Source organism: Eublepharis macularius, chromosome 7, assembly GCF_028583425.1.
Source record: "Eublepharis macularius isolate TG4126 chromosome 7, MPM_Emac_v1.0, whole genome shotgun sequence".
NCBI lineage: Eukaryota > Metazoa > Chordata > Lepidosauria > Squamata > Eublepharidae > Eublepharis > Eublepharis macularius.
In genome coordinates, this window is record NC_072796.1 from 40,278,759 (window position 1) to 40,299,715 (window position 20,957).

At 40.2% G+C, this 20,957-nt stretch overlaps 1 protein-coding gene across 1 annotated transcript in view; it reads left to right on the forward strand.

Annotated features, from left to right (window-relative positions):
* ELOVL2 (ELOVL fatty acid elongase 2) overlaps positions 1-20,957 on the forward strand; it is a 66,331-nt gene that overhangs the window by 11,985 nt on the left and 33,389 nt on the right. Inside the window, exon 2 of the mRNA XM_054985999.1 lies at positions 11,395-11,458. Within this exon, the coding sequence (XP_054841974.1) occupies positions 11,395-11,458 (64 nt within the window). The remainder of the gene's footprint in view (positions 1-11,394; positions 11,459-20,957) is intronic.

Here is a 20,957-nt window from a genome sequence, read left to right on the forward strand (position 1 = left end):
ATAGTTATTTTATATCTACATGCAATACTGGGGAGATCCAATCACAGCTTATCCATGAAGCTCTCTAGGCAGCCTTGGAAAAGTCATTATCAGTGCAATCCTAAACAGAGTTACTCACTAATCCTCTGTTTAGGATTGCACTGTATATCTCTTAGCCTTTCGGACAGCAGCTCTTCCTGAAGCACTGAAAAATGTTTCCCAGCTCTGTCCCAGGCCTATAGACCAGTTTGCGGAGTGGCGCAAAAAGCTGCTGTTAGAAGCAGAAGACCATTCAAGCCCCATTGTGTGTGCAGAACTCAATGAGTAGCCCTCCAGTTTGCTGCCGCTGGAGATGGGACATTTTACACATTTTTATATTAGTGAAAACTATATTTGTACACCGAGCAAGGCCTTCAAAGTATATTATGCAGCAGTTAGGAAACATGTAGTAGAAAATCCTTTATGATCCTTCTTAGCATTAACAGAAGGGAAGTCCCTTGTGCTTTAATCCCAGTTTTGGGGACGTAGCGTTACATTGCAGGCAGCTGGGACCACGACCAAGAAACCTATTCTTATACATAGAGCCCCCTTTGTCTCAAGGCCAGAGTAGGAAAAGTTGAAAGACTGAAGGCATTCTCCACACTCCCCCCACTTCTTGATAAAAGTTCCATTGTTGAACTAGCATAGAGATACTGTGCATTAGAAGTGCATCTAATATGTGCAAAAGTGAAAAGTATAAAAAGATAGACCTTTACAACCATTCTCTTCTAGAGAATCCAAAATATATGGATTCCCATTTTGTTTTAGTCTACTTGAAGAAGTTATCCAGAGCTGATATGTACAAACTGAGTAAACTACAGTTTAGGACCTCAGGTAATAAAGGACCTCTAAATACAAAAACAATTACTAAATTATTGTTTGGCAATAGTTCTGTTGGGTCTGTTAGTATCTTAATGTAGCCCTGAGTCTATCTTGTCAATCTCTCTCTCCAAAAGAGCTATTAGCATCTGTAATTTTTATTTTATTTATTTATAAAGTTCATACCCCACCTTTCTACCTTCATCAGGACCACTAAGGTGGCTAACAGATTAAAAACATACATAATAAAAACACTTTTTAAAAAACATTAAACCTAAACAAAAACACACCATTAAAATCAAGTTAAAATATGCGTGCAAAAATATAAACACTTCAATTGAAACATAGATCAAGGAGGAGGGATCATTGAGTGAATAAAGTATTCACCTGCTGGTGGAAGACGGCAACAGAAGAGGACAAGCAAGTTGACCAAGAAGGTCCTTTCCCGGATTGCCACTTGCATAATCGCTGAAGGTGGGAACACCTGAAGCAGGGCCTCAGAAGATGACCATAGCAGTCAGGTAGCTTTGCAAGGGATGAAATGATCCTTTAGGTATGGTGGTCCCAAGCCATATTAACAAACATGCAAGCATACATTTCATGGAAGGGGGCAGTCATGATAAATTGCAGGACAATTGATTTTAAGAAGATTGAGGAATAAATGGAGTTTAATGTTTTAAGAGAGAAAAAATCCATCCATTTCTTCCTCCCACTTTGTGGGGCCAGTATGACCCCATTATCTGTTAAAGGGTTATAGCAGTCAAATAAGGAAGACCAATATTACTAACATCCTCTTATTACAGAAAAGGAGCCTAGGATAGAAATCATTTCCTGGAAGTGACATCACACTGTGACACTCTAGGAATTTCTGGTAATTTCTATGGTGTTTATCATAGAGATTGGGGAAATTACTAGAGCAACATGGAAGATGTGACATTCCCTCTCCCAGACTCTGCTCTCCAGAAGCTCTCTGGATGTACAGATATGGGCCTGGCAACCTGACTGCCCCCCCTCCTATGTGCACTCAGATTATTTACTTTTTGTTTTCCAGGGAAGAGTACAGAGCTATGAAGAATGGCAGCTCTAGCAATTCATGCTAACAACATTTTAAAGCATCCACACAACTTCTCCCAAAGGCAAAATAAGACAAAATAGCAACACTGATTTACCAGGGCCAGGAAGCAAAAGGAGGAGGAGGGCTGGATTAAGACATGCTGAGACCCTAAACTGGCAGATTGAAGAGGCCCCATAAGATTACAAAAGAAAATGATAATTTAGTACATTTTAGGGTTTTAAAAAAAATTATAGAGGCCATTTTTCATCTGAGGCCCGACTCCTGTGGTTCAGCCTGTGCGTAAAGCCAGCTCAAGGTGTAGTGGCTGTCATAAATAATGTCAGCTAGAACCTATTTTGAACACCACTGAATATTTTGGATGCCCACCAAAAAGTTTGGATATGAATGCATTTAATTACATTCTTGTTGCAGACCTTTCCCAGCTTCTTCATCAGTACCTCATTATTTAATGAAATGTGTCCTTGTATTGTATACAAATTTAGATTGCCCATTTGGCAGATCACAGCTGTCTCTGTTTTGCAGTGGTTGTACTTAAACCATTTCATCCTTTTGGGCATCCTTTCACTAAACATCTATTAAAGAACAGGTTTTCCTATGTTCCAAATCCAGTTAATCTGATTAGTGCCATTTACAGCTCCTAAATGAGTAATTACTGTGCATCACATTGTTTCTGTGTCATACTATTTTCTGTGCTTATTTTTATTTTGTGTGTGTGTGTGCAGTGAAACATTTTACACATCACTCCTGCCATTAGCCCAGTTCACTTGCTGTTATTAAGCCAAGGTGTTTGGAAACACTTGCAGGGCGATTCTGTGCCGAGTTACTCCAGTCTAAGCCTGTTGAAATCAGTGGGCTTAGACTAGAGTACAGGATTGTACAGCCTGTTACATTTATATCAACATATACTTCCATGTGGGAGCTGGAGCAATAGATACTGGTGTTCATGAGCAAGCATACATCTCTGTTACTGAAGTTAAAAATACAGAGCTCAACATAGTCAATGAAAGAAAGAAAACAAGCTGTCACTAATTCTATAGGGCTTACTCACATAACTGGATAGCACATATTTAGCTATGAGAAAAACCATTATGGGGAAACCCTATTATATATACCTTATTACCAGGTGTAGGATTCAAGCTATGTTTTTCCTGGTGCTTCCCAAAGAATACTGAAAGCAGAATACTGTGTGTAGCAATGGGAGAAAACTATTTCATCAGAAGTTGGCACTTATCACAGGCATACTTTTCCACATGCTTTTCTCATAGTTATAGGTTTATCATTTGCCCACTGCCACCCTCAATCTCCTACCCTTGATATTTTGAGAAGTAAGAAAAACATGAGGGGAAATGGTGGGGCTTTTACCATAGAGCTTAAGGAAAATTCCTACAGCATCACCCAGAAGTGAAATCACTTCCTCCTGAAACTCCGCCATTCCCAGGAACCATCTCAAAAATCGACTGGTATTTCCTGGCACAGGGCTAGGAATCCTACATCGTTACCGTATGACTGCTGGCTATGCGAAGAGGCCTTAGTTTATAAGCAGAGTACCACTTGATCTTGGAAGAGATTTCTCATTTACTTCAACTTTTTGTCAGGGAATGGGGCAACAGGATTCTCATTTTATTGAGAAGTGAACATCCCAGCCCTAAGCATATTTGCATGTTTATCTGCACCAACATAAGGTTGCTACAGGGATATCCTATTTTGTAATGCTGCATTGGTCTGTGCATTGGTGTGCGCATGCACACATTGTCTATTTTTGAGAAAGAACTTGTACCATATTCTCTGCCACAGTCATACCCCAAATAGGTATATATTAATAGCAACAAAGCAGTAATAATCAGAAAAAGTAGAATAAAAACATTAGCTCTAGGTCGCAGTCAGTTGTAGTTGGTGGTATAGTGTGTTTCAAATGTTCATAGTTGGTCAGGGATGTCATAGGACTGAGCCCTAATTTTATATTATTTTAAAATATTTTTGAGCAGATTTGAGTGCTCTTACAGTAGAAAGAGATTTTAAATTGTAAAACTTAATAAACATACAACTTTAACCTGTAGGAGTAGAGATATAGAATATCTGCCCATGTAATGGTAGATTGTTTCAGCTGAATGAACTCGTGTTTCATGTTTAAGGTTTGAGTCTAGGAGCACCTTAAAGCTTTGGGGCTTTTGAGAGTCAAGCTCCCTTTGTCGGTTTCATGTTGACCCTGGAAAAGCTGGGGAATGGTGCCTTCTGGAATCTGGTGGCTGTAAAGGGCTGTAGAAAGGCGGCGGCAGCGGGGGGGGGGGGGCAGGAACAGTGCAGTTATTGATGGTCATTTCCTTGGAAACAGTCACACCATATCTTAAGATACTCGCAAGATTAATCTTCTTTAATTACAAGTTAAGCTGATGTTCCACTATGAAGTAGGTAGAATAGAGTAGGATTACTTTTAAATGGATTTTGTTGATCTGCTTTTCAGGCAGGCTCACTTGGTAACATTGGAGTAAGTGGGTTGATTCTGGAACAGTAAATTTGATATTTTCCAAATTTAACTAACATTTTAAGTGTAGTGTGAGTGCACACTTAATTTCTTTTTTTTTAAAAAAAAAATGGCAACAAAATCACTGGAAAAATATAGCTATATTGCACACATCTATTTAAATAAGAGTAAAAGAAAAGAAACCTAAGAAGGAACTTTATTTTTGCGTTTGTTTTGTCTTTTAAGAAGAGGCTGCGGTGCCAGGATTCTGGCTGGAATGAAGAGACCAACTTCCCGATGCCATTTGAAATGCTTTTTAAAGACCTTTTCCCTTGTTTGTTGGTGTGTGTATATGAAAAACAGAAAAGCAGTTTAAATACATTGATACCATGTTTTTAATAGATTGCTGCCCATGCAATAAAATTGATTTACAGCTGCATTTCAGTCTTCTTTCTGTTTACAATGCTTGTGATTTTGATCTACTAGTTTAATTTCTTACTCTCCTACTAAGAATTTTCGTTGATGTCGCTTCCTTTAATTTTCCATATCTTTCAACCAGAAATGATACATTCAAGTTCTTTGTGTGATAACATTAATATCTATGACCCCCCCTAATGCCTAGTTCTATTACATTTTCTCAGGTGCATTCCTATAATTAATAAAACATTGGATGAATGTGTACTACTACATGATTCATACGTTTCGCAAACTGGGCACAGATTTAGAGTCAGCAAAACTAAGCCCATATATGCTGACAGAAAGAACAAATAAGCACTTCACATTTTTTCCCTCAAGCTTATGGCAGTTTTAATTTAGATACAGAAACAAAATAAGTTTGGGGTGGAAATGTGCCATCTGATAGTGAGCAAGTTGATGATCTTAAGGATAAAGGGTGCTATAGCTAAATGATACAAGCTTTTGGGCCCTTTCCAGGAATATGGTCTAGGGATAAGTATTTCCTAAAATAAGCATCTAGATACATAGGAAATCATTCAGTCATTCAAACAAGCAAGTGCTTGTTTATTTAGATATTAGTTTCATTCATTTCTGCCAATTTGTCAAAATGCACCATAGCCTAATATAGTTTGGCCACAATAATAATCATACAACAATGTAGTTCTGTCTTTAAATTTGGAATTGAATGAACAGTCTATCAGATTAAGTTTATGGAGTCTGAGAAATTATACCATAGGTCACCAGTTAACTGTTTTCAAGTAGGAAAAAGTTGCATGAAGTTGAAGAAGAAAGATTGCTTACCTAAAGCGTGTTGGACAGTTTATTTTAATGAAACGTATCCTACCACCTGTTCATGTTCTTAATTTAGCCTTTTGTTATTTTTATTATTAATACTTCTCTGCATTTTACTTTTTCATTCCTGGTAGGCATTGATACGCCCCGTGCAAAAAATCTGCCCTGCCCTGGATAGTTAACTTTTCAGGAGCTCAGAGCCAAGCTACAAGTGACGCCTGACACAGGTTGGACACTTGTCAGCTTCCCTCAAGTTTTGATGGGAAATGTAGGCATCCTGGTCTTGCAGCTGTAATGGAGAGCCAAGCTGTAAAACTAGAACGCCTACATTTCCCATTCAAAACTTGAGGGAAGCTGACAAGTGTCCAACCTGTGTCAGGCGTCACTTGTAGCTTGGCTCTCATCTGCATCAAGCTGTGAAGAGCAGTAAAAGTTTTCTCCTCCTCCTCCTCCTCCTCTTTAAATGGTGGTCCATGTTTTCCAGGAAACCTAGTAGAAACTCTTTAGAGGATGGAGAAACTCCTACTTTGACAATGGGTGGTCTCATGGTCTCATTTCTCTAGCCTATTGATTAACACTCAAGCGCAAAGTTTGAAGCTCTGCATTACAAGGAAATCTCAACATACGTACAAAATCTCCTTCTTTAGGACCCTATAAGGTTTCAGAGGCTCAAGCAGGCTATTTGCTGCCCCCTCCCAGCTCTCAACATTTTGTAGCTCCCATAAGTTATTCATTCCTCCTTGAACTGTTCTTGGAAAGATCTTTTTCTTTTGGTTAATTTACAAAATATTATGACAATGACGAGAAGGCATTAGACTAAGAAGGCAGAATTATGGGAGAGCCAGTATGGTGTAGTGGTTAGAATATCAAATAGGGTCTGAGAGACCCAGGTTTGAATCCCCACTCTGCCATGGAAACTCATTGGGTAAGGTTGTCAGGTCCCCCTGGCAACTGGCAGGAAGTGAAGTAGGGGGAGGTGACATGTACTTACCTGTATGCATGCAGCTGTGCCCACGGCCCTGATCAACGGTGTCACTTCCAGCATGACCCAGAAGCAATGGTGTCACACCAGGGCCAATTCTTTAACAATCAGCCCCAAATATTGCAAAAATGTCATCCTTCCAGTTTGTTCCAAAAGCGATGTCATTGAATGGGGCCATGGGTGCACGCATGCCTATTTCCCCCAGCCTGCCTCCTCCTGCTGATCAGCTGGCTGTTGGTGAGCAGAGACCCAATTACTGGCAAGGCTATCACTGGGTGACTTTGGGTCGGTCACACACACTCATCTCAATCTACCTCACAGGGTTGTTGTGAGGATAAAATGGAGAAGGAGAGAATATTGTGAACCACTTGGGTCCCCATTGAGGAGAAAGGTGAAGTAAAAATGAAGTAAATAAATAAATGCGTCATTTCAGACTGCAGATTAAAGAGAGTCGTACTTTTGAATGCTTCCCCACATTAAAAGTAATCCTGAATGTAGTAAATTAGATCAGAGGAGACATTTTAGCCTGCCTTTTGCCTTGAGGGAAAGCAGCTCTCTGCACAGCAATTGTCTTAGGGCCAAGCTAGAAGTGATGGATTACTAGGCTAGAAGTAGGCTAGAAGTGACATAGTGATTGAGTGGCGCGCAAGTGGAGCGCGAGTGAACAGGGAGGAATACATGTGCGTCTGTTCACTTGCCATTCAAGTGTAATTTGCCCCTTCTAGTTTGGCAGATGCATGGCGAATTGTAGCAAGTAGAGGGGATGTAGCATGGCTGTCTCTTGCCCCTCCCCCTCCTTCTATGTGCTTTCCAGAGTATATAAGCAAAACGTTTGCATCTTTCCTCTTCTGCGTGGATTGCCATTCCTAACACATCCAAAGCAGGGGAATGTCACGTGGCTGTTCTGTGCATCTGTTACCATCCTATTCCCCACCACCATCTGTGCACTCCAGGCATATAAAGAAAGTGTTTGCCTCTGGCAGGTGGGAGCAGAGAACAAAATAAGCAAGCAAGAATGACAAACTTCTACTTCTTTAGAATCTAGAAAGCCATCCTTAAGCCAGCAGTGACTCAACATGATTGGTGGAAAGAAGGCAATACTGTGCACAGAAATGCCTATCATCATAGACCGTGCCTAACTGCTCCAGCAGTTAGATTAATATGCCTCTCTTGCTTCACTTCTTCTACTTCATGCGAGTGTGGAAAGGATGCCAGGGCACCAGAATAATGGCCATTTCAGGTTTTCAGTTATTACTGAATGATGAATTTTTAGCAAGTGGATAAAGAATATTAAGTATATTAAAGAAAATGCTTGATTTGGTTTGAATTTTCATTAGTTTGTATTCTAGTGTTCACTTATTAGAGGCAGATCCTGAAAAAGGAACAATCCTATTTTAAAATTATGAAAGTAGAAATTATGTAAATTGAGTCAGGGCCATAAATGTGTGGCATTCACAGTATGTTTTTTGTCTTCTGCAGATTTTGTGAGAATCTGAGGGCCAATCATGAAATTTAAAAAAAAGAAGAGTATATACAATTCAAATGCCAGAGTTCAAGGAAACACACAGTGATGACCTGTAATGCATTAGGGGGACAAAGGCTTTGTTTCTGCTCGAGTTTTGTGTATCAAAGTGGCATGCTTGCCAAGTTAAGAAATCAGAAAACATAACATGTGGACCTGTCATATGCTTTTACTCCAACTATGCTCTGCTGCATTCAGTAGAGCTTACTCCCAAGTAAGTAAGCATAAGGTAGCAGACCTTGTGTACTGCATCCTGTTTCTTAAAGCCTATTTTACAGGTATCAATCAAACTCTGCAGATTGACTGAACATCAAGGAGCAAGACAAGGTTAGCAGTGATGAGCATTCCTTGCTTGTTGAAAAGAAATAGCAGGACAGATAATTTCATGTAGTTATGAGTATCATGAATGAAAATACCAACTTATAATACTTTTGTTTTTTCCAGGAAGTTTCCCTGAACTTTCCTCGTTCTTCATGCAAATCAGCATGCAACTCATACTCATTAAAATTCAGCCTTGGGTCTTTGCATAGATTTGCCCACCAACAATGGAATTCATTTTAATAATGCTATTATTCCTGCTTTGTATGAGCATCACTTACATAATCTAATCGTAAACGCAAGCAGCTTTGCAGCTTTGATTTCCCATATGTTATAAGCCGTGTACAAAGCATTTTTTTGAATCAAATCTCCTGTTGAATTTCTGGACAATGGTGCCTCTGTTAAACAGAAAGAGTAAGAATCAGCTAAAGTTCTCAGCTCTCTCACACTCTGTATTTCCTGGCTCAGATTCTTATTTAAAGCTGTGCTTTTCAAAAAACATACAGCCTTCTGACCATAGATCCCTGACAAGTGCTATCTTTGTATTACATGCGTTTGCAAATGAGAGTCTGTTACATTATCATTTTACATTTTAAGGATTACAGTTGAAACATCCTAGATGTACACTTTAAAAAATACAGGGAGCGATCCTAAGTAGACCTATTCAGCAGTAAATCCCACTTTTTTTCAGTGGAGTTTGCTGCTGGGAATGTGTCCTTAGGATTGGAACCATAGTGTGTAAAGTGGCCCTAGGTAAATATTATACCAGCGATTCAGTGTGGATTCAGCGTGGACACACATTTAGACACACTTGTATGTTGCTGTTAGATGAAGTGCAATATAAGTATACAGAACTTTGATGCAAATAATCTGGTGTCTCCATTTGAATCAATTCACTAATAATGGAGAGAAAGGGAGGGTATAAATATTTAAATAAATAAGTATGTAGGATTGGTCAGTCATTTTGACTAGGGTGCTTTGACCAAAGAACAAAAAAAGCACAATAGCAAAAGATTTCTTTTTCATAATTAGATTTACCAGAAACAAAATCAGTGCACACAAGGTAACACAAAACTACAGACAATAGAACAAACAATTTGCAAAAAATACTGAAATATTTCATTACAAATATACTATATAATCTCAGCTGTCCTGGGGTCTATGGAGTATACATATTAGCTGATAATCATGATAGCACCCAGGCCATATAGTTGAATGGTACAATAAAGAAAGCACAGATTAATGTTAAGATGTACCACCCCTATGTAGCAATGTGTGCATCTGCCAAAGGTATTTTAATGGTTCCCAGTTTCCATTTGAATAGCAATTCTTCCATGGCATTTATTTCTTCAGGGCATCTGTCTTACTGTTGCTTTTGTGCACAAAGATTTTACTAATGGTTTGGATGCAATCTGTGTATGTACATCCTCTGCAGAATGTATATCCCCCCCACAAAGAACCTTAATGTTCAGAGAGTACACTTTCCCGAGCAGTCTAATTCTATAGGTATTTGAAGCTGGACAGCTCATAGAAACTTTCTGTTGTGGAATCCTATGTTAGACAAGTCCATTCTCCTATTTATATAACAGGGTACTGTGGTATGTCATGATCTTAGTCCTACAACCATATAGATGATTCTGTCTTGGTTGAATGTTCTAGAGGAGGCTACATGCTCCCTTCTTTCCATTGCATAGGAGTTTTGCCAGCCACATTAATTGATGTGGCTGTAACAGTGGCATTGATGCTACACTGGTGCACTGCTGTGGTTCAGCTCCTGTTGCCAACCACTAGCAACGTTCATGTTGCCACCATCTTCAACTTCAAGAGCCATAGAAATAACTTGTGCTTTGCACTGCATGCTTATTTGCCCACATGTATAGCATATTGTGCCAGGTTGTTATGATACACTGAGGCACTGGTAAAGAAATGGATTACTGTCAGTATTACATTTTCCTTAAGAACACATGATGAGATTTGTTGAATCAGACCAAAGGTCTGTTTTGTTCAGCATTTTCTTTCCAACAGTGGTCAGCCAGATGCTACCAGTGGTTGTAGAGGTGGATGAGCTGGATGAGATAGGTTGTAGGGAATAGCTCCACTACTGCTGCTGATGGGGAAGGTGGCACTCTTATTGACAGACACTGAGCAGTGACAACAGAAACCTTGTCCACAAGTTAGAGAAAACATATGTACAGTCAGAGTCTAGGGTATACGTGATTTTTTAAATACATGCTCTTGTTATATTCAATGTATGAACAGCTGAACATGTGATACAAACCCCATATTTATCCAGGAACTGGTCCCCAGTTTGTAAATAAATATGTGTTGGCTCTTTCTTACAAACAGATGTGGGCATGTACATGCAGGATGTACATGTTAACATGTGAACAGGGCTAGGCTGCTGGGTGACAGCTGCAGCAACTTAGTGGCTAGCAATCGAGTTGCTAGCACAGGCTGAAGTCAGCCCTGGCTCCCGCAATTCTCTACTACTAGCAGTGTTTACTAGTAATGCTGCCACTTCCTTCTCTTTTTTCAGTTGTGCGGGCTAGGATATTCCCTGTGAGCCATTTTGTGAGCTTCTGCAGGCCTGTTTGCAAGGCATGAAAGTTTACATACTTCTCCTGTTATTTGCCCCAGACTGCGAGTGTTCTGCATGTACTGCTTTTGAGCAAGATTACATTTAGTTATTATGGGTATATATGGTTTCAGGTAGGTAACCTTGTTGGTCTGCAGTAGAACAGGATTTGAGTCCAGTGGCTCCTTGGAGACCAACAAGATTTTTGAAGTATACACTTTTGAGAGTCAGATACCTGACAAAGGGAGCTTTGACTCTTGAAAGCTTATACCCCAAAAATCTTGTTGGTCTCTAAGTGTGTGCATGTTTGTGTGTGTGTGTGAGAGAGAGTGAGGTGATGATAGCACATTTGATGTTTTGTTTCGTTTTGTTTTAGGAGAAGCTAAAGGCTTTCGACCAGGAAGTAAATGAATTTGTGGACTATATGTTTGGAGCTAGAGGTAAGTATTCTTTTTTCAGAGTTGTCAAACCCCCAGAGATGTAGAGTGCTGTCCTCTTCAGCCCTGGAAGAGGGAGTCCATTTGTAGGGTTGTAGACCTCTCCTCTCACCTATAGAAGCTAATTTTCTGCATTTCCTCTCCTGCTCTAATCAAGCAAATTACATTTCACGTAGTTGTATCTCCAAATCCTATCAAAAGCTTATTATCTTGGAAACTCTTTGTTGGCCTTTAAGGTGCTACTGGAGTGCAGACCAACATGGCTACCCACTTGAAACCATCCTAAACAAAATGAGAGTTTCTAATCTCATTTATTTTCATGTTCTTCAAAGTATGTAACTGCTTAAGATGACACTGTAGGAATTTGCATGACCAGAGATATGACATGAATCACAAGACTGATGTATAATTTCATAAAATGGCAGTTAATGTTTAGATTATGATACACATTATAGCTTTTTAGAAAGTGTATCTGGGTTTTAGAAGAAGCACCTTTTCAACATAGTTCTAGTATAACTGACTATATTCAGAGCTCAAAACATTTCATATGTATTATTTCAGCAATCCTTATTCATATATCTAATAGCCAAAGTGGCACAGCCATGTGGACAAAAAAAAAATCACAAATGGAGGCCTACAAGGCTAAGGTATATTTTCTGCAAATGTGGGGGAAACCCTGGGTCTGCAGAAAAAGATGAAAACTTTAAGGAAGGGTGCTTAAAAAAAGCTGTACAATAAAACTGACATCTGTCGATGTGTAGATAGAAGAAAAGAACTTCAGATTCCTACTGAGTTGTAGCAATTCAAAATGTGCCCAATAATAGAAGGAGGTGAGTAAGGGGGAAGGGGGAAGGCAGATGGGGGGAGGGGAAAAGGAGAAACCACAGAGGCTATAAGGAGGGGGAGATGATGAGGGGAGAGAACAGTGGGTGGGACAAATGGTTGGAGAAGAAAAACGGGACAGGCAGATGGGCAAGTGGAAAACAAAATCACGGGGACAAGTGCATCATAGAGGAAGAAACCGAGGGAGAGCACCCAAGCACAGATAGATTAAGAGGAGGGGAAACGGGGGCCAGGGAGAGGGAGCATATAGAATTTTCCTTTCTTGTGCAAGTTCTCAGAGCTTACTGGATTGTTCACAGGCCATACATCATATACATTAATTTATGTATTTATTTAGAAAATGTATGTGCCACCTCTCCAGAAACCTGCTAAATGTTCTCTGAGGACATCTCTTCAGAACACTCGTAATAATAGTAAATACTAGCATGAACCAGAAGACATGACATCATGAAGCATGGCATACATTGAGTGCAACAGTGTTGTCTAGACAATGCAACACCTTCCCCCATACAAGAACCACCATTCCCAAGTGACCATGCAAGAATACCTGGGTGCAAATATTTGTCAACCAATTTGTGAGCATTAAAGATTGCCACTCAAAATTTGAAAAGAAAGTGCAATTAGAGAGGACAAGACTTTGGCCGTCTCGTAAACAGTAGAGCAAGCATATTGTAATACAGGGTAAAATGTGGAAATATAGTATTGACATCAGAGTTCTTTGTTTCATTTTCTGTGTACATTTGTACATGTTCCTTGGGTTAAGGTCACGGTAGAGGAATGCTTCCTTTTCTTCCTATATTATTGAGAAGAGAGGGGCAGAGATCAAAAAGCAGAACTGTAAAAACTTTTTAAGATCTCTTCCTTCTTCCCTTCTGCTTTCTGCCCCCATTGTGACTGTTTTGCTTCCGGGGCTGTACTCTACATACTGTGGAACACATGTGGGTATGAGGAAAGGGGTGTATGTGAGAGATTGTGTGTGTGTGTGAGAGAGAGAGAGCATCAGAAATAGAATTCATGGAAATTGTCAAACTTAGATGGAATTGACATGTATGGCAAAAAATTCTAGGTGTATCCACTGGGCTTCTGCTTGGTAACAAATTAATTTCCTCCGCCTATTATTTATTTATTTATTTATGAGATGCTGTTTCTTAAAGTCCTGCTTGAGACAGCTGACAATTAAAATAATTAGTGAACAATACAAAAACAAGCCTTTAAAACCTCACTTTGATACCTCCGCCTTAGATAATTCCTACTCATTTTCTTAGCCTCTATGCTACACTGTCTTCAAGCTCATTTCTGCAATTATGTCTGTTTGGGTACTTGAGCACTTAGAGTACCAAAAGGACTAGGTTCTGACTCACAATTTTAATAGACTAATCAATTCACTCTTCTCCGCACCCAACTACCCAATCATCATACAGTTTCTGCCGTTTCATTAGTTGAAGCGAATGGTTTTTGAATGCATTAACAGCAAACCACTTCTATTATCTCTAGGTCACAGAGATCCAAGCATCAGCATTCCTTTACGTCAGTACTTTATTGATCATGAGAGGTGTTGACATCTTTCTAACTTGAACTCATTGAGCTGAAGAAGGATAGAAAGAAGGACAGTTGGCCCTAGTTTTAGTGGTGACACTGTTTTAGTGTCCCCTTAGTACAAGCATGGAACTGGGAAACAAATGTTTTTAGGCCATGAAAAATATGTACTTTAGAGTCACCAAAAGACTTGTGGTGACTACACTGTTGAACGTGAAACAGCATAACTGCAGACCTTTGTCCATTTGCTCCCAAATAATACTTTTTCATGTCAGTTTATACCCTGCCTTTCTCCCCGGCAGAGACCCAAACCTGGGCATCCTTCTCCTTCATTTTATCCTCACCACAACCTTGTTGTAGGCTGGCAGAGCATGACTGATGAAGGTCACCCAGTGACACCAGGGAGGTGATTTGAAGCTGTCTTCCAAGTCCTAGCCTGACACTCTAACCACTATACTACACTGCAACCTGTATTTTTTAGGCACATAACTACTACGGTTATGAAAACAATATGAATTCAGCTGATTGAACGTATAATTAAATTTCCTTCTTCTATTGCTATCACATATCGCTACAATCCCATAGACTGCATAATCTCTAAACTGTTTAGAATAATCCAATACTCTAATGGGCTGGCCAGGAAGTTTGCCTAATAAAGCATTTAATCTTGAGTTACAGTTTTTCAGCAATAGTGCTGTGAGTTAGAGGAGTGGTCATCAAGACTCCATGTTGGGTTTTTGGGAGATTTTCTTTTTTAAAAATGCTACTTGCTTTTGTAAGTGCAAGCAGACAACGACCACAATGCCATCATTGAGTTCTCACAAATAACATTTTCTCCTACTTCATGGTTGTGTCTATTCACTAGATTAACACTCACAGTAACTTTTAAATCTTAACTTTAGGAATGCAATCCTGAAGGGGAGGGAGCCCACAGGGAGCTGCTGAGGCGCTGCACTGGCATGTCTTTGAGATAAGCCAGTGGAGTGCTCCAACGTGGCAATGGTGCAGAGCAATGCCTGATAAGCCACTGCACTAGCAAAGAAAGGGCCAGACCCTGTGTTGTTACAGAAGACAGTTGGCTCCTTATGCCGCTCCAGGCCAGGAATGCCCCCTACTCTGGTGGATATTTATGCCTGCAAAAAAACATGGTGTAGCCCTAGCCCATAGTTGCCCATGCAGCAGAAAAGGCCAACTGCCCCCCATAGCTCTGCCTGAAAGCCCCAGATGAGCACAATATACTGACTACAGCCACAACCAATCAACTCCTTCCCCAGCACCTCAGCATTACATGAACCCCAGCCAGGATGACTCACAAGTCAGTAATTAGGGTGTGCAGCACAGGATTCTGTCTTAGAGCTCTCTGCCATGTGGGCTTAAAGCACACAGCATTGCGCCTCGGTGGCAGATGCACAGAGTGGGCACTGAGCACAACTGAGGGTGCACTTAGCACTAAGGCACAAGCGGGAGGGTAAAGTCCATGCCATGTGGTTAATGTGTCTCTTTTCAGAACCCTAACAGGTACCCCATCTCCAGAGGCTCAACCCAAAGGGCCAACCATGCACTGACAGGTGAGCCGGGGTGGGAATCCAGCTGCCCTGGGCCAGGACCCTGCCAGGACCTGACAAGCATTGCTGCAGCCAGCACAGCATCTGTGCTGTTTGCTAGCACTGCCCAGCTCCCGGAGCATCCTGCCGCAAGCAGCCTTCCATCCAGCTAGTTTGCCTCACTCACATGCTGTCCATAAGGAATAGACAGATGGTGCCAGTTTTGCATCAGCGTCTTGCCACTACCACCGCAGCAGCCCTCAAGATTGTGCTGCCGAAATGGAGTGATAAGATCAAAGTTGAAAAACAGAATAGCTTAATTTTGCCTCTGTTTTTGAATTTTGTCATTGGTTCCGTATCTCTCCCCTTGGTTCAAGATCCACAACTGAATTCTTGCAAAATGTGTTTTGTGGTGATTTATGATACTTTCAGTTAGTTTAAGAATGAGCTGGGTCAGATAACACTAGAGCTAATTTGCACTGAGTTGTCCTTCAGAACCCAGTGGAGTTCTTGTGCTATTACCAGATGTCAGGATTTTGACCCCTGTTCCTCCAAATTGTAGGCTATTTCCACGGAGATTTCCGCAGGCATGCTGTTCTGTTTGCAGAGGAATCACTGCAGTGATTGCCACAAACTTAACCTTTGCCTAGGAGCATGAAAAGAACTGGTCAAAGGATTGCTAACTCCAAAAAGGCAGTCCTTCAAAGCTGACCAACTGACCTTAGTGCCCTACCAAGTAACAAGTAGAGATGTGCAATACACACACGCACGCACACACACACACAAAAATCACTGTTTTGAATCAACTCTGTGATTTTCTGGAATGATAGCACAAATCCAAGATTCGTAGGCTTTGCAAAAAAAAAAAACCTACCCAAAAAATCCATGTTGGTTTTCATGTTCAGGTGCTTACAATCAAACATTTTGTTTTTCTTTGATTCTCCAAATTTCCCAGGCAGAGGCACTTCTCCCTTCCAGTCAGATCCTTACAAGGAATCGGGCCATGAGTGCTTCCATCTAATCACCTTTGGAGATAAGCCCAAGAGAAGGAATTTCCATGGAAGTTTCTATGCTGAGCTGTGAGTGCTCAGACTACTTCATGAGTAGCTCCAAATTTATGTGAATAACTTCCCACTGGAGATTCTTTAGCATCAGGCAAAATGCTGGGTTCCCCATCAGCAAAACAACTTCTGTGTCTTTTAAACAGCATTCTTGGAGCTGACATGCGAATCTGATTGAAGTGCTGAACTTGGAGACAACTCGTAAACAAATACATCATGTCGTTTAGCCCTTGGACTCCCTCACACCCCAGCCCCTCTACCTCCTTCTCCCCTGGAACTCCTTTAATAGGAGTAGTATTGCTTACTACAGTGGATGCCCTACAGTGGACTCCCAGGGTGAAGACATCTGATAACATCTGGATGATTTATTCATCACATTACGTCATGCACATGCTCTATATTTTTTTAAATCTGAACTATTTTCAAAGGTTGCAGGGATAGGGTAGGGGGAATGTTTTCTACAAAGGAAGCCTTCTTTACTTTGAGAAAGGAAAAAACAGACCACGACATGGAAGGATGGCAAATGCAGAGTTTTCAGTGGAAAGGATAACTTTCTATTGTCAGTCAGTCAATGTAAGGTTGCATGAAAAATGGATGCAGACAAGATTTTTTTAAATGCCAGTGGCTGGTACTATTTTCCCCTGATTGGAATCAGTGGAGAGAAGTGTGCTTATGCTGAAAGGCAGCTTTTTGGAGGTCTGTAAAATCAGCCCTGTGTCCATTCTTCTTGAAACTTAGGGTGACTATGCTCTGTGGAAATTTGATGTCATTCTTTAAAAACAGCTGCCCTAGAACTTCAAATTGGCTCTCTCTTGAAAATATTGATCCCAAAAATCTGGAACCCCCCAAACATGCACAGATTTGAATCCTGAACCAGCAATGTCCTATCTGAAAACCAACTGTGGTAAAGGTAGGCCTCTCGTGAGTTCCAGACCCAAAGTCATAATGAAATTTTTCTCATTACACACCCCTAGTAATCTGGTCTGTGGGTATTCTGTTACATGGTTTGTAAATATTTCTCTGAAATTCATTTGTAGACTGCCTCTTTCTAATCTTCAAAAATACAACACATTTTTGTCTCATTCTCTGTTTAGAATGAGCCTGGAGCTTTTTTTTTGGCCAATAAAAGCTTCATGATTAATGTTATAACTTATAAGGGCTCTTTAAAGGTACTTTAGTAGAATGGATGCTGCCTGTGCCAGTTTACACATTTGAAAGGAAAACTTGAAAGGGAAAAGGCAGTAAGTTGATATTCACAGCCTGTACTTTGCCACAGAAAGAAACAATTTTGAAAACATTTGCTTTGTTTAGGTATAAGAAAAAACTACAGAGGATCTCAGGAACATGCTTAGTGGAACTATTAGGATTCTGCTGTGGGTTGGAAGAGAAACTACCACGTATTAAGCAACGTAGCTCTTGACTTTACACTAACATAGAGAATATTTATATGAAATTCCAAAAAGTTCAGTGCTGGTGATGGCATGAGGCTGCCGTATGCATAGCAGCCAGAATAGAGATGATACTGAATCTTTCCGTGGCACCTAATTTCAGTTCTTCAAGACATGCATTGCTTCATGTCACTATTCTCCATTTGCTTCTGTGCCAAGCTGGAGCAATGATTGAAATTACAAACCAGAATTACATTATCTTATTTAGGTGGCACAAGCAGGTATTTCACCAGTGGGTACAAGAGAAATAATACAACATGACAGCCTGCTATTCTGCTTTGCATCTCCCTGGAGTTGTTTATTCAGCAGTAGTAGAAAAAAATCTCTTACAGGTATTATTAGTCATGTAGCCGCTTCCCTCTTCCTCTAACCATACCGATTAAGCAGCATTCCCTCCTATCTGTTGCCAGGCCCTTTTGTCAGAAAAACAGATACAAGAAAATATTTGTTTGTTTGTTTGTTTAATCACATTTCTAGACCGCCCTCCCCGTCAGACGGGCTCAGGGTGGTTTAACAACAGCTTAAAACAATAAAAACATTATAAAAACATTAAAACATCATATTACATAATATTACATCATATTACATAATAAAGAATATACAGAATGCCTTTCCCCCACCACTAAGCAATTATCTCTTGTCCTAACACTCTAAGAGCAAAGGAGAAATATTTCCGTCCATGGCAGATGACCAGGTGCACTTGCAGATCTAAATCCTATTTCCATCTCTCTTTAAAAGAAAATCAAATACTGCTCCCCCCATCCTTGATAGCATTCTGAGAATACTGCCCACATTTTTAAGACATGCGAGAACTTCTGTACAACTACTAAACTTAATACCCAGATTTGGTACCCAAGACCATACCAGCTGTCTTTTGCCATTGTGATTTTATGATTTGATCCTAAATATCTGTACTGGTATAACTGGCTGTTATCCAGTTATGTTCCACTCAATAAAAAAAAAACCCTTTCCAAGTCCTTTTTTGTGTTCTTCTCAGTGTTAAAAGCAAAATCAACTCTGAAGGATCATAGGAGAATGCCAGACAATCCGCCTCTAGCCTTCAGAATTTTTACAGGCAGCAAAGCAGTTTCTCTAAGTCTCTATGATATCCTTCATCCATAAATTTTCCTACCTTTGGAATGTTACCACTTCTCCAAAATTCTGAATCCATTTTGACATACACATTTAAAATTTTTCTGTTTCTGTGTCATATAGAAGTAGAAGTAGATCTAATGGATTTTAAAAAGATAATAATTCAGCAGAAAGACCACATGTTTGGGCAAATTTATAAACTTCTAAGAAGTCCTATTTCTAATAGCCAGTTCTTACACCCAGTTCTGACTTCTGGTCACTTATACATGCATGGTGGCAACTCATTGCTTACCCTGAATTTTAAAAAAGAGCCCAGAGCCTCTGACAATCCACAGGGCCTTTATTTTCCTTATTTTCATGTTGTTGCTATCTCTGATTTATCCATTATTTGTGAAAATAAATCGGAAAATGAGGAGAGTTAAAGGGTATAACTTGTGTAAACATGTTAAGAGTCTTGCACTCCCCAAGGGAGGGGCAAGTGGAAAACACTGAGAAAACAGCATGGCAAATGGCACAGTGAATATCAAATGTTGGGTCTAAAATAATAATAATTGAAAATTCTTAATAAGAAAAAAAGTTACATTTACTGATTTAAATTACTCAATTAGAACACAAAACATGACCTTTCCAGGTGCAATATTTGGGTATCCTTAGTAGACATGGGCATGAAACAGAAAAAGCCTGAAATGAGAGTTTTGTGTTTCGTCATGATACACGAATAGTGAATCATGAAACTTCACAAAATTGACACGTTTGCTGAAATGATTTGTTAGTTTCGTGATTCATCAGAATCCGGGGCATTTCAATGGCCCCCTTCATACCCGGAGATGCCAAACTTGCAGGGAGACTTCAGCAGGCTCTCCACCACCCACCTTCCCAGTTTGCAATACGTTGATCGGGAAGATCAATGGGAAGGGTGGGAAGAGAAGTACTGCCAGAGTGCATGACTGAAACGGGGACCTGGAGTTGCTAGAACAGAGCAGGAGGTCTGTGGTTGGCTGACAGACCTGCCTAACAGGGTTTGGAGGGGGGAGATTGGTGTGCCCATGGTTACAGAAGGCCCACCTCCTTGGTTGCCTAGGGGATTGACCCGCAGCTCCTGACTGGCTAGGAGAGCTGCCAATCAAAGGTAAGTGGGCTATGATTAGAGTTTCCAATGGCAACAAAAGGTCTGGGCCCATTGTTGCCTAGGGAATCAATGGATCGGCGCCAGCCTGCCTGCAATTATGAATCATTCACAAAGCTAACAAAACAGGCCAAAAAAAGTCATGAATTTTGTGATAATTTCGTGATAACCGCAGCCCCACAAAACTCGGTTTCACAACACACAAAACGGCCCATTTTGTGACAAAATTTGCTTCATATTTCAATTTGTGCCCATGTCTAATCCTTAGTGTGAACAGCCCTATATTAAAATGGAAGACTTCCCATTTTCAAGAAGTATGTATTTTAATTAAATGCAAATGGCAGTGCTCAAGAAGGGGTGGGGAGAGGTGTGTATTGCAAGTGCTAAGTCAAACATTTGATGCAGTCTTTAACATGTTAAAAATTTCAGATCTGTCATTGTAAAACCAACTTTCTATACCTTATGATTGCAACAAAAAGCTAGGAAAAATTCAGAGTCTGGTGAAGTCTCCAAAGTCAGAAATGTCTAGGCAGAGCTTCCTATAATCTTGTTACAGCCAACCTATTTCATTTCTCTGCTGTCCTTTCACTCCACTAGTCTTTGCTAATATTTCCACATCTTTGATTATCTATGATGTAATGGATCTAGTGTTGAACTTGGACTGGAGAGACCCGTATGTACATCCCCTTTGGCTAATCACCAACCTGTCCGTATAAGGATAAAACGGAATACCTCATGTAAGCTATCCTGAGCTTGGCCCCAATAGAAGCATACTTCTCTAGGCTGAGCAAGATATAAATGACATAATTAATGACTTCAGAACACTCTGGTAGCTCACTTGAAAACAGCACT